At 44.3% G+C, this 13,580-nt stretch overlaps 1 protein-coding gene across 1 annotated transcript; it reads left to right on the top strand.

Moving 5' to 3' along the window:
• The first annotated feature begins 292 nt into the window (after positions 1-292).
• LOC118210649 (amphoterin-induced protein 1-like) lies at positions 293-7,209 on the top strand. The gene is made up of 2 exons (XM_035386995.1): positions 293-1,062; positions 1,920-7,209. Exon 2 carries the CDS (start codon positions 2,026-2,028, stop codon positions 3,544-3,546), a length of 1,521 nt encoding a protein of 506 aa, XP_035242886.1. The 5' UTR covers positions 293-1,062; positions 1,920-2,025; the 3' UTR covers positions 3,547-7,209.
• Positions 7,210-13,580: the final 6,371 nt, after the last annotated feature.

The raw sequence follows: 13,580 nt of genomic DNA, 5'->3' as shown, positions 1-13,580 counted from the left end.
ATATGCGCCAGGGACTGAACGAGAAATTCGACTGTTTGTGGCTGTTCCAGTGAAATCAATAACTCATTCCACATGAATCCGTTTATTTTAATAAATTTCAAGAGGTGTAAATCAGTGTTTGCGTAGAAGGGGTGATTGCTACTACAAAGTAAAATAAAACAAAGATAATGTTAACAGCGATACTCAGATAAGTGACCCAGTTCGCATTAAGATTTGTGACGCGTGCTTTTTGTGTTTTATTTCTCAAAATATTATTCAAACGCGCGCGCGCGCGCGCACGTCCTCCTAAGGAAATTGTGCATTTGTGTAGGCTTTTCATCAGCGAAGAAGAATAACATAACCTGCTTATTAAAATCGGAGAACAGGGCACCGATGAGTAAACTATGGATTAAATAATAAAGAACATTTCCAATACGATAAAGATGCTGTATTGCATTACACGGGTACCACTGAGTCAGACTGAAGCGGAAGACGCAGTGAAGGAGATGCACGTCAGTTATCCGGCTCGACTCAATTCGCTAAATACATTACCGCTGTCAATATTATTTTATTGTAGCCTATTACGCGCTCACGCACTCATTAAAACAAAGCAGAAAGGACACCCCTATCAGAACCAACACAACACACCATTGGCGAAGATCCTTGCATCACGGTTTTTGTTTTGATTTCTGAATTAGCAGTCAGACACCTGATGAGTTGTGATCGCCCTGTGCATATGCGGGTCCCACCAGTGCTGGCTGGTACACTCTCTTCAGTAGCTGCATTATGTTGAGGGACTGCGGACTGCCGTTTCTGTTACTGAAAATACACGTAAGCCCCATTAGCTTTGTTGCGGCACTGGCTGCCAGCTGAAGTACTTTCGATCTCCAATGAAGAACACCACCGGAGAACTTAAACTGTCGCCGTTTCATTAAACGGCAGTTTTGAACGATTTGTTCCGATTCGGAGAGGAGGGGCGTTCTAGAGATTTGTGTTTCGGATGACTGAGTATGAAGAACCTGAGATTGGATTTTATGTATCGCAATCGGATGTGATATCATTTGTCCTGAGAAGCAACACAAGGTAAAACAATAACCGAGGCCCGGTGTGCCGTCGTATGGAATTAAGACAAGAATAGATTACGCGAAGAGAAGAATAAATTCAAGCAGGAATTATATTTTACGGTTTTCATAACTCGTATTTCTTAGGAGTAGAGACGCACAATGTACACGGGTTTAAGGGATAATAGAAAGACATGTCGGGCTTTCCTCCGTCGCATTTTTCTTGAATAATTTTCCAGTCAGTAAGCGAATATGTGTTTTATTGCCATATTAGATTTTTTGTTTTTGTACGATTGGTTCAAGGTTTATCGATTTTTGTTTAGAGGTTATGCCTTCTTTCGCGTATCTCTAAACTCGAGGTTTTGATGCTGAAGGACGTGACGTAGCCTATGTACTTTAAATCAAACAAGCCTGGGAAATAATGTTAATCTCAAAAAGAGATGTAGGATACTTTACCGCATTAACCGATATGTGAAGGAAAACGCTGTTAAAGGACTTATGGTGTGCATTTACAAAATGGTGCAATGCAACACTTACACCTCCTGCAAGCACCATCCCAAACGTGCTTGCTGTATGGACAATACGAGTTCTCCCTCGGGGAAACAGCACGTGCACATTGCTGTGATTGAGACCTGTTACTGTGCTGCGACCGGAGCGCTTGTCTTGGTTTTCACTTCGCGCATTAAATGACAACAAATAATTATCACGCTTGAGATCATAACTTAACTGTAACATCTTTCTGCTGTCTGTGTGCGTGTGCACGTGCGTGGATTTAGTGGGAGGAGGGTGTAGTAGACTGCTACAACCATAACAATGTCATTTCAGTTCTTACAATGGATGCGCTGACAAAACGTATGTTCTGTTTTGCTTCTCCCACAGCCATCTATTTACAATGACGGGAGCCCCCGCAAGGCGCGACTCCACAATGCCCGGTGAGATTTGGCTGACTGTATAGTCTCCTCTGTGAAGAACTACTACTATAATAATGCCGCTTCCTTGCTTCGTCGGGCAGCCATTGCCGGGCTCCTCCTCCCTCGTCTCCAGGAGCCTCCTCAGGCTCCTCCCCCTCGCCCTGCTGCTGCCCTGGGCGACCGCGTCGACTCTCAACTGCCACAAGACGTGCATCTGCGCCAGCAACATCGTCAGTTGCTCCAAGATGAATCTGACCAGCATTCCCGCCCCGTTGCCCATCTACACCGCCGTGCTGGACGTGAGCTACAACGGCATCGCGCGCCTGAGTGCCGAGTGGACCACGGTCGAGCTGACCAAGCTCCACAACCTGCTCCTCAGCCACAACGGCATGCACTTCATCTCCACCGAGGCCTTCCTGTACGTCACCCACGTGCGCTACCTGGACCTGTCCTCCAACCGGCTGCGGCAGCTGGACGAGTCCATGTTCGAGCCCCTCGAGCACCTGGAGGTGCTGCTGCTCTACAAGAACCGCATCTCCCAGATCGACCGCCTGGCCTTCACGGGCCTCGCTAAACTGCAGAAGCTCTACCTGAGCCAGAACCAGGTGTCCCGCTTCCCCTTGGAGCTGGTCCGGGAGAAGACGCGGCTGGAGAGGCTCAGCCTGCTGGACGTCTCCTCCAACAGGGTCAAGGTCCTGCCCATTCCGGAGCTCAAGGCCCTGCCCGCGTGGATCAAGAACGGGCTCTACTTCCACGACAACCCTTTCGCCTGCAACTGTGAGCTCTACAACATGCTGGCCCACTGGCACATACGGCAGCTGACCTCCGCCGTCGACTTCAAGGACGACTACACCTGCATCCTGCCGGGCCCGAAGAAGACCACGGTGGCCGTCTTCGACCTGAACAGGGACTACCTGAACTGCAGCACGGTCAAGGCGGAGGACCAGGAGACCTACCTGGAGGAGACGCTCATCCTCAACTGCGACACTCGGCACAGGGTCATGAACAAGACCTGGATGATCCCCGGAAACGTGCTGTTGACCCCCGGCGGCAACCGCAGCGCCAGGGTCCTCGCGGACGTCAACGGCAGGCTGGAGATCGCCTCGGTGCAGCTGGAGGACTCCGGCATCTACACCTGCTTCGCCGTGAGCGAGGCATTCAACGAGACCCTCTACGTGACCGTGAAGGTGCACAACTTCACCCTCGACGGCAGCAGCGAGACCCTCAACACGGCATACACCACGCTGATCGGCTGCCTGGCCAGCGTGATCCTGGTGCTCATCTACCTGTACCTGACGCCCTGCCGGTGCCCGTGCCACAGCAAGGCCAAGGGCCAGCAGGAGGACAGCATCCACTCCTCCATGCTCAGCGCTGCTCCCTCCCACGAGGACCTGGGCACCAAGGCCGGCCTCAGCAGGCACGTGGCGTTCCTCGACCCCAGGGACCTGCGGGGGCAAAACGGGAAGGTCAAACCGGACGCGGGGGAGGACCTGGAGAACCGGGAGCGGGACGGCCGACGGGACAGGGGCCTGAGGAAGAAGTCGGACGCCGAGTCGATCAGCTCCGTCTGCTCGGACACCCCCATCGTGGTCTGAGCGCGTGCCTCCCTCACGCTTACCTACCCCCCCACCCCCGCCCCCCCCCCTCCCACAGACCCGCTTCAGTGGATGCGTCTTCCAAATGGAACATGTATCAATGGATGTATGGCACCCTCTGTTGAGTGTGACCTACCGGAAATGGGGGGGGGGACACGAGGGTCTTACCCCACGTCATTCAGCTCAAAGGAATGGTTAGCTTTATTGGGGGGCATTCACAAATCTGTCTTCGTCAAAGACAAGAGACCAGAGAACGAGGAACGAGGAACCCCCCTCCAGCATTTTACTCTGTAGCAATTAACTATGTATACTGTGATATAGTCTGGCAGGGCTAGAGGACATTCTTTAATCAGGTTAAATTAGGGAGGGGCAGAGGGAGGAAGAGGAAGGAGCTTTGGCTGATTACACTGAGCATTTGACAGCTTGGGCAAGCAGATGCAGGATGTTTAAGGACAGGGCAAGGGACACATAGTGGACATTTTATGAAATGAAAGGGAAGTAAAATTTCTGGGAAAAAAAAGGCTTTATACCCATTAATAAGTTATGAGCATGAGCCTTGCAGAACCCATTTCATATTTAGTAGAAATATCCTTGTGTGAGTCATGCATTTCCTATAGAAATTATAACACTTATGAATACCCTCCGCTGGGCATGACAGGCTAGGATCACCGGGCTATGAATAGTCACTGTCACTGAATCACTATAAAAAGGAGCGCGCTGGTGTAATAGCACCCTGCAAAAACAAAGCCAGATATCTTGAATACAGAGCAGGCTGTGCTGGCAAACGGGAAACGTGGAAGTAGAGGCTCTGTTCTGGCCACGGGGCGCCGGTGCCGCGGAGCAAACGGACTGATGGTGTCACAAAACCAAACCAAAGGAGACCGCAGCGGGGCAGGTAGTGCGTTCGCTCAACTTGCTACCGCCCAGAGCCGAGAGCTGCAGGCCGAAGCCAACTCAAACTCAAACTCGTAACGTTATTCACAACAACAGGTTGGTGTGAACGTACCGTAGTATATTAAGGCTAACGGTGCATCGGAGATAAAAAATAAATAAATAAAATTTGCGATCGACTCAGAACAGCAGTTATAAATGCACAGCAGTTTTACGGTCTTACAGGACAAGGCAAGCTTGCATGTTAAATACACAGAATTTATTGACCTTGATTGAATTTTAAAGCTTTAACTAAATTATACTCCAAACAGAGACTAAAATGGCTTATGGATAATTAGATTGCCAGAGATTGTCATCTTCTGCGAATACAACATGTCAGAGTGCAGTCAGAATTTCACTGGGAACAGCCATGTGTTTTTGTTATGCTCATTTTAAAAAACAACAAATAGCTCTTCACTCCTTTTCACTGAATGCAAAATAAAGTTTCAGACCCGATTTTCTTTTTTTAGTTTTTAAAGGGAATTTCTGTGCATCCTTTAAAAAATAAAAATAAAGAAAACAGAAGAGGAAACTTTGTATTTGTCATAGTCTAAAAACAGCTTTGAACATATTCTCTACTTGAGTTTTTCAAATTTTCTGTCGTGTGCTCCAATATGATTTTTAACATGAAATATATTTTCTTAATAGTGCAAATGACAAAAACATCGACCGTGTGTCTTTTTGTCAGTTATTCAAATATTATTAGTACAATTGTTAGCTCTACTTCTTCCTCATTCCATCCTCATCAAAAATTAACCTGTTCCTAGACAGATTCAGACATTGCAGCAGCTGGTAAGAGTGATGTGTCCGTGTCTTACAGGAAAGTGAACACAGAGAAAAAGAATATGACATTGGTTTTGTAAAGTGCAGGAAGCAGTTTTTTCTTAGTCCTGGGGTTACTCCTAATGGCTGCTTAAAAGGAGGGTCTGCCTGGCGTCAACAGCCCACAAACAACTCTTCATCAAGACAACTGAGAGAGAATACGCTCTAATCAATTTAAAACACACAAGACAAGAGCGTCTAATGAAATAAACATGTCTCGTGGTGGTGGTAAGACGAGGCTGCGTCCCAAACCGACCCCTATATTTCTCAGACACACGCTCCTTTTCCGAAGAATGTGGGAAATGTTTCCAGTGCCTCAGAGGTGCGTATGGCTAGTCGCGTCTCCCTGTCATTACCGCTCCTATCTATGCCTGCAGTCGCGTACGGTGGAAAGAAATGTCACCAATAACAGCATGCAGCGTTCAAGAAGGTCAGGTACTGTTCCCTGGCGGAACATGTCTGAAAACAAAACGTTTCTGTGGGAGTCGGCTAGCTCCTGGAATTAAACTTTTGGCTATTATCCAGCCTGTATACAGAATTCAGAAATCCCACAAATGGAACTCTTTGAGGGGTGAATTCTAACTCATTCTGTTTTGGATTTGTAGTCCTGATGGTGTCGAGAGAGGTTTGTTAAAATCGTGTGCATTTTGAATACAGCCATAAAATATGAGCAGGGAAAAATCTTAATCATTGTTTCTGATCATGGTTTTATCAAGGCTTATGTTTCTGAAGTCCTACGTAACATTTTATCCCAACCAGGTCAGTCTGTTTAATATGTTTGATGCCATTCTTATTCTGTCTGTACCCATGAACAGTTCAGAATCCAACATTTATTTTCATACTAAATATCTTGTTCAAAACATAGACTTTTCCAGGTAAATTATTGGTTATTATTTGTACTGGAACATCATATTATTCCCCATAAGGCGAAGCTATAACAACTACCGTATAGGCCAGTATAATATATAGTTATATACAGTATAAGTAAAGACTATTTTTTAATATAAAAGATGGTCAGATTTATTTATGTCATAAGAAATCCTTTGTATTTATTGAGGACATTTTGTGCCATAATTAAATACAAATATACACATAGAAATAGAAGTCAAAATACAAAACTTCTTTAAAAGAAAATATTATACAATCATTTTTTTAATGTGTCTATCAAGAATGGGTTAACATAGTACCTCATATCATTTCTAAATCTTCTGTTACTTTGACTTTGAGTTTACTTGGTATGCTTCTGAACCTTTGACTGCAGAAAGTCACATTAAGTCCCATTTTTTGGAATGCAGATTAATTCATGTTATTAAAATCTTGCACACAGACGTTTTCTAAACCTATAGATGAAACTCACTGGGTAATAAACTACCTTACAACATGCTGAGAAGCTTCACTTGTGCTAATTAGATGTTGAATTAGGATGGATGTATTTAATAAAAGCAATTTATTTTAAAAAGTGGCTATGGCAACCCCTGAGTGCTGGGATGAGGGAACCTCTGGTGTTTTCTACAGGAATTTCTTCAGGTATTTCCACAAGCCCTACTAAATCAATGAAGAATGCTGGCTATTGTGTGACTAAACAAACTTTTGATCATCCACCAAGTCTGTTCCGCTGGCTAAAACTATGCATCATGTTAACATTCAAATATAAATAACATTGACTTGCAACTGAGTACAATACGCACGTCAGAAAACAAATTATCCAGACACAGATACCAATCATGTGAGCATTGCATTTCATTCTTACACGGAAATTCCTGGTAGACAATGGAAAGCAATTATGATTGTATTGTTTCCAATGGATTGTATTTCAGTGTGTGAATTTGTATCCAATTACGGCACAAAATGTCCTCCATGTGTATTGATGTAGTAATAATAGAATGGTATTAAATGCATACATGTCTGTGACTTCATGAATTAAGTGTGTATATTTCCATGTTTTTTTGTTAACTATGCACATGTTGCCTGTGACACTCTCTTAAATTATTGTCTTAAAATGGTAGTGATCCCTATTAATAACTAAAGCACGCAAAAGTTATTGCTTAACCTGTTTCGCGAAAGTGGCTACCCACATTGTATGTTGCATGTTCACACAACTTATCAAAATGACTACATTTTCACACCTTCCTTGTTGTGTGCCATCTAGTTTGTGCACCATTGAGAAGAAGAGTAGCAAGTAAATGCCAACAAGGGAAGTGCTGGATATATTTAGAAAATGCCTTTTGACGACAGCCAGTCACAAGGGTGATATTAGGACATGTTTCGGTAACTGTTAAAAACGGTGTGAGCAGTAGCCATACTGTAGTGTAGTCAGTAACGGGTTTTCAATAATGTTTTTGTCAGCGAGAAATTTATTTTACACCATACCAAAAGTTTATACTCTTCGACTTTAAATGTATCAAGTGCTAACAAGTAGAAATGACATCAATATTTTCTTTCGAATTATAAAATGCTCATTTATAATGTGCTTCTACAGAATGCAGGTGATGTGTTCTTACCCTACAGGCACGAGCTCACAGAAATTGATTATGGGAAACCATTGGCAACACGGTTTTATATAATCACATCAGTTCTGTGCTGTAGCTGGGTAGTTGGATTATTGCATTATTTTTTCTGCCAAATGCAAGCATAACAACCAAATCATGTTTCGTGCATTAATTTTCATATAATCTAGATACAGTGGATACATGTGCTGCCTTTTGGTACTGAGACCTTACATATTCCTAAATCCTGAACCTCACCACATTTCAGACCTGCTTCTTCTCCAGTCCTTTTAGCACTGTGTTGTGTTAATAAAACATAAAATAGTTAATTTACCCATCAAGTAAACATTGACCAAGTCATGCCAACAAAGACCATTTGGGACATAACCATCCTTTGTTGTTTGAGAGCAAAAACGTTGAAAGCAATAGACTTTTTTTCAGGTTAAGCTTCACTAACACATTGATTAGTACAGGGCTGTGGGTCAATAAAAATAAATGAACAACGTCAAGAGGCAGTTTCAGCATCTATGTACATAGAAATTCTGTAATGCAGTGTTATCTTCGTAAGGTTTTCAAAGAAATGCAAAACTATAACGGACATTCCAGGGGACACAAAATGGTTTTAAAAACTATAACTTGAAATGAATTATATTAGGATGCACATAATGAGTCTGAATAAGAGGTCTAGCAAACGGACGGATAGCAGTTACTTAGCGGGACGGACAGACGGACGGATGGCAGTTACTCAGTGGGACAGACGGACGTCAGTTACTCAGCGAGACGGACGGATGGCAGTTACTTAGCGGGACGGACAGACGGACGGACGTCAGTTACTCAGTGGGACGGACGGATGGCAGTTACTTAGCGGGACGGACAGACGGACGGACGGCAGTTACTTAGCGGGGCGGACAGACGGACGGATGGCAGTTACTTAGTGGGACGGACAGATGGACGGACGGCAGTTACTTAGCAGGACGGACAGACGGATGGACGTCAGTTACACAGCGGGACGGACAGGCGGCGCAGTTACTCAGTCATCCGTGTCGGCTGTCGGAGGGTACGAATCTGCAGGCGCTGGAGGCCTGCTTTACATGGCATCTGCACACTCGCCAAAGGCTACACGGTCTTTCGTTACTGCGGACGGCGGTGTCAGGAAAGGACAGAGCTGCGCTGCGTTACGGTATTTGACACACCAGGGAGTGAAACCGCAAATGCTGTAACTCCGCTGGGCACAGAACGTCGCTTTGATGTCGATGTTTGATATGCTGATTGGCTGCTGCGGCTGATGAAGCCTGAATCCAAAGGCGAGTGAACGAGGCTGCGAGCAGACTGAACGGACTGTGCCTTCCCCAGAAGACGTGGTGCCGTATCACTCCCGCTAACTGGATTTAGAGGCAAGCCGTACTCTGGCGGTCCAGCCCAAACATCAGAGAGTCTCAACGCATTGGCCCTACTTAGGAAAGGCTTGGGGGGGGGGGGGGGGGGGTAGAATATAAACACCCACTTGAAATTCAAAATGGCGACAGTAAACACACATCACTTTGATCAGCAAAGTATCAAACGGATCTCGGGGACCTCAGAGCTCAGTGGTGCATGCATGGTAATGAGCTGCAGTACGGCAGGAACTGATTCTTCTGCCTCGCCTTCTCTGTGAGGCACGAAAAACGACAACGGACAAGCGATTCCATTTCTTCTCAACTCTAATGCAGAATTAAATGCAAATTAAATGTTCCTAACACACCCAGTTTGGTGGGTTCAACGATCGCCAAAATAAATTTTTTTATCTTTTTTTTTTTTTTGATTGATTGATTCAGGGCCATTGACAAAGCGCCCGATGATGGGCCATGTATGTACATTTTTTATGTTGGCAGCGCTTGCATTAATAAATCTGCCCAGCCCCAGCCAAGTCTCCCCACTGCTTTGATGGGCAGAGTGCAGCAAAAAAAAATTAATTCAATTCTTGGCACAATTTCAGTTTCTGAATACTTACTGAGAAAGCTGTCCAAAGCCAATCCAAAATCTAATCAAACATCATTTTTAAAGTAGACTGTGAATAATTCATTCGGCTTCACTCTGAGTTGGACTTGAAGGGGTTCGTGGATGTCACAGAAAGGCACAGCATGTGCTAATGCACTATTTGTATTTGTGGTTTATCTGCAGAAAATCACCTTGTACAGGTGCCATCCAAAATGCACTGAATCTAGCAGATAATTTTTTTAATGGCTGTTTTCAAAATACTCATGATTTAACAAACACCTTCCAGGAGTACATATCCAAACAGAATGATTTAGAGCCCACTCCTGTGAAGGTTCTATTTGTGGGATTTGTGAGTTCTGCTGCTTATATACTCACAGCCCTGATAATAGCCAAAAGTTTAATTCCAGTAGCTAGTCTGTTTCAACAGAATGGCCACATTGTCTCATCTTGCTGTTTAGATTTGTCTCTGTTCTCTCTGGTTGTTGTAAGGACAGGACACAATGGAGAAAGTTTTTCTAAATAAGAGGCCACTATAGTAATGGATTTGGCTCATTATTGTATCATAATTGTCCTTTCATGTATGCTATTGTGACACTGTTCTTGTGCTAGCCATTGTTCCAGTTCTAGTATGTGTGTTCAGTGTATACACTATACAAGCCTGTAGACTCTAACCTTTATATTGGCTTTGAATTGGAATTGCCTTGCCATCTTTCAAAAATGAAAAAGACTTTGCAGCACAAGGGGGCAAAAGCCCCCATGACTTATACAGGAAGCACAGGAGGTGACATTTTCAAACGTGCATCGACTGCAATTTGTTCCTTTCAAATTCAAGTCTCTATCGTCCTGTCTGCTGTCCAAGCACCTGGCTGACATCACCTTTATCTCCTGAGCAGCAAGTGTTGAGGGAAAAAAAAGATAAGTATTTTATGGACATCGCTCAAGAGCGTCGCAGTATCCCATCTTCAGTAAAAGAGAGTAAAAGAGAGACAATGAGAAGGCTGTCTCCTTTGTTATGTTTAGATTAATTTTACTGTGTTGTCTGTTGAAACGGTCTTGTCTTTGTGAAATCCTAAAAGCTAACGGAGGGCATATGACCCGGAGGTGCGAGCGAATATACACGTGCCCCCCAGCACCAGAGTTAGATAAAATATCATACCACATAAAGTCTGTATGGTGTTAATGCGCAATTAGTGAACAGGAACAGCATAAAGGGAACAGCAGTGGATGTCGTTCTACAAAACATGACGAAAACTCCTTCCCTCTGCAGGAAACAGCTTCCTGTCAAGACTCTTGCTGAAAGGTCTGTCTTTTGAAAGTGAGTTGAGAATGAAAGAAACAAACTCCCAACCACAATGGTGTGGCTTCAGGATATTAAAATATCTCAGTTGTGCTCTTTAAAAACAGTGGGCCAGGCACAAGAGGGAAAAAAGACTTATCTCGCCATAATCTCACAAAGCTGTATGTTCAACTAGAGTAGCTCAGGTTCACTGAGCTAAAACTAAAACAAAGGTCACATGACCCTTTGGCATTCTAAGGATTGGTCTGCACAGTTTCTGATTGCAGAATATCAAGTCATCCACTCATTATCAACCGCAAACTTACCGAGAGCGGTCAGCTTAAGTGCGTCTTACTGCAAAAAGCCGTTTTCTGGATTTATGCTGATGTACAGTAAGTGATCGTCTATTATGCTGAATGTGATATCAACGGCTAATGTTTTTGCACAAAACGTATCAGCCTGTTCTTGACCTGAAGAGCAGGCCTCTGACCTCGACTCAGCGAGGAGAGGTTGTTCTCGCAGCTACGCGACGGGCGTGCGCGGGCTGGTTTTTGCTCTAATTAAAACCTCAGAATGTATAGCGACACACACCGTACACCGCACAACAAACGAGGGGGGTAGACAACAGAGCAGCGTGTGTCAAAGGGTACACGCGAATAATAAAAATGAAAAAAAAAAGTGACTTCTTTCGTGTCACCGTTCAGTGTCTCCTACTACGGAAGAACGGCCACGCATGAGAGGGGCTCCTGCGGTGTTTGTGAACCCGAGCGGAACACACAACTGCACCAGCTGCCGTCGCCGGGTGACTCAGACGATATTTAGGGCTGTCTGCGACAGTTACAGCTCAGAGATAATGAAATGCAAGAACACACCAGGCAGCGGTGTGGAAGCTGGACTCTGGCTGAAGTGCTGACGGCATCCACATGTTACTGGGCTCTCCTCGCTGCTGTATGGCACCGCTGTGTCACATGGGTTTATACTCACAGAGGGACAGCCGTCAGTTACCAATTTAACTATTTGTCATCATCACCACCCCCCCCACCCCCCCCCTAGTAATTTTTTGAGTCATCATCAAACGCCTACTCCTGCTTCAGTGTGTACCATGACATTACACTGTCTCTCTTTTGGACAGGAACTGTTTGTGTGTGTGTGCGTGCACGTGTGTGTGCATGCGTGCGTGTGTGTATATGTGTGTGTGTGTATGTGTGTGTGCACTTCAGTTCAGTCAGGTAATCTGAGGTATAGTCAAATATATATATTTGTAAACATTATACGCACACAGAACATATTGCATGTACACAGACATGTCTCTGTCTCAGCGTCCATGAGCAGTCCTGGGAGTTCATGAAGCCATTATCATAGGTCTCCACAGAGCGCTCAGCTCCTTCCTGCAGGAAGAGCAGTATGAAGCTGTAAATGACAACTTGTTAATGAATTATTAAGCAGTTCCCAGCAGCGAAGAGTACCAGGTCTGACACCATAACAACAGCCACCGCTGGTACATTTGATCCGCCCATTAGATCCTTCATCCACACCATTGATCCAAAGTCCTGGGGACATATTTATTACAGTGTAACCGTTAACGTCCCGTGTGGCAGGGGCAAGTATCATGCGGAAAGGAGAAAGTGAATCTTAAAACATTTTTTTTTTTTTTACGGAATGAAATGCCGTCCAATGTCCTCGCTGCAGAGTGGAAGCACTAACCTGGCAGAGATAATGGACAGATTATAGAGATGGATCAGACCCATGGTAAAATGCTGAAAGCTACTTGTATTGTTGAAACCCTTCTGTGTTCACAGTGGGTGCATTCACCCATTATGTCCTTAATATTTAAACTGGAAAAGTAGCTCATTTAATTTTCAATTAGTCACACATTTTAAGAAGTTGTAAGTTTTAATATTTTTGGCCTAAATTCACTTATTCACTTGACCATTACCTTCCTTGACTTTTTAATGGTTCTTTTCACAAGAGTTTCATCCACTGCTGTCCCTGAACCTCACATATTACTAATGTTCATGAAGGGGGCGGGGCTTTGTGTTGCTATGACGCTTCATGTGCTTTGACTGGGGCAGTCCTTAGCCCATTGGCAATTGTCAATTACACTGGAAGAACAATAACGGTATGCATTTACTGTAAATAACACTTATCATCTCAGGATCTCAAACAGTTTACAGTGAAGGTGGGAAACTCACCTCAAGCATGCGACACATTGACATAAGAGGCGAACAGCCACTGCAGCTAAACAGCGATGCTGTTTTAACCCAATACAGAAGTACTCGGCGTGAGCAGGCCATTGAGCTAATATCCTGTTTGGCATTTGTAAAAACCTTGATTCCACAATGTGGGGCGTAAGAGTGACAGTTTTAATGATAGTTTGTGTCAGATCACTGAGTCACTTCACATATTTCACATTATTGAATTGTCAAAGAAAAATATATGTTTGATTCAATGCATTTATAAGTCTGGATATTAACTTACAGAGTTCAGGGTAGGAGTCATGCACAAGAAAAAAAAAATTCTAAGACTAAAATGTGGAACCACTC

This window comes from Anguilla anguilla, chromosome 13 (assembly GCF_013347855.1).
Source record: "Anguilla anguilla isolate fAngAng1 chromosome 13, fAngAng1.pri, whole genome shotgun sequence".
NCBI classification, from domain to species: Eukaryota; Metazoa; Chordata; class Actinopteri; order Anguilliformes; family Anguillidae; genus Anguilla; species Anguilla anguilla.
Note: the sequence above shows the minus strand (reverse complement) of the source record. Positions and strands in the feature narration are given on the sequence as shown.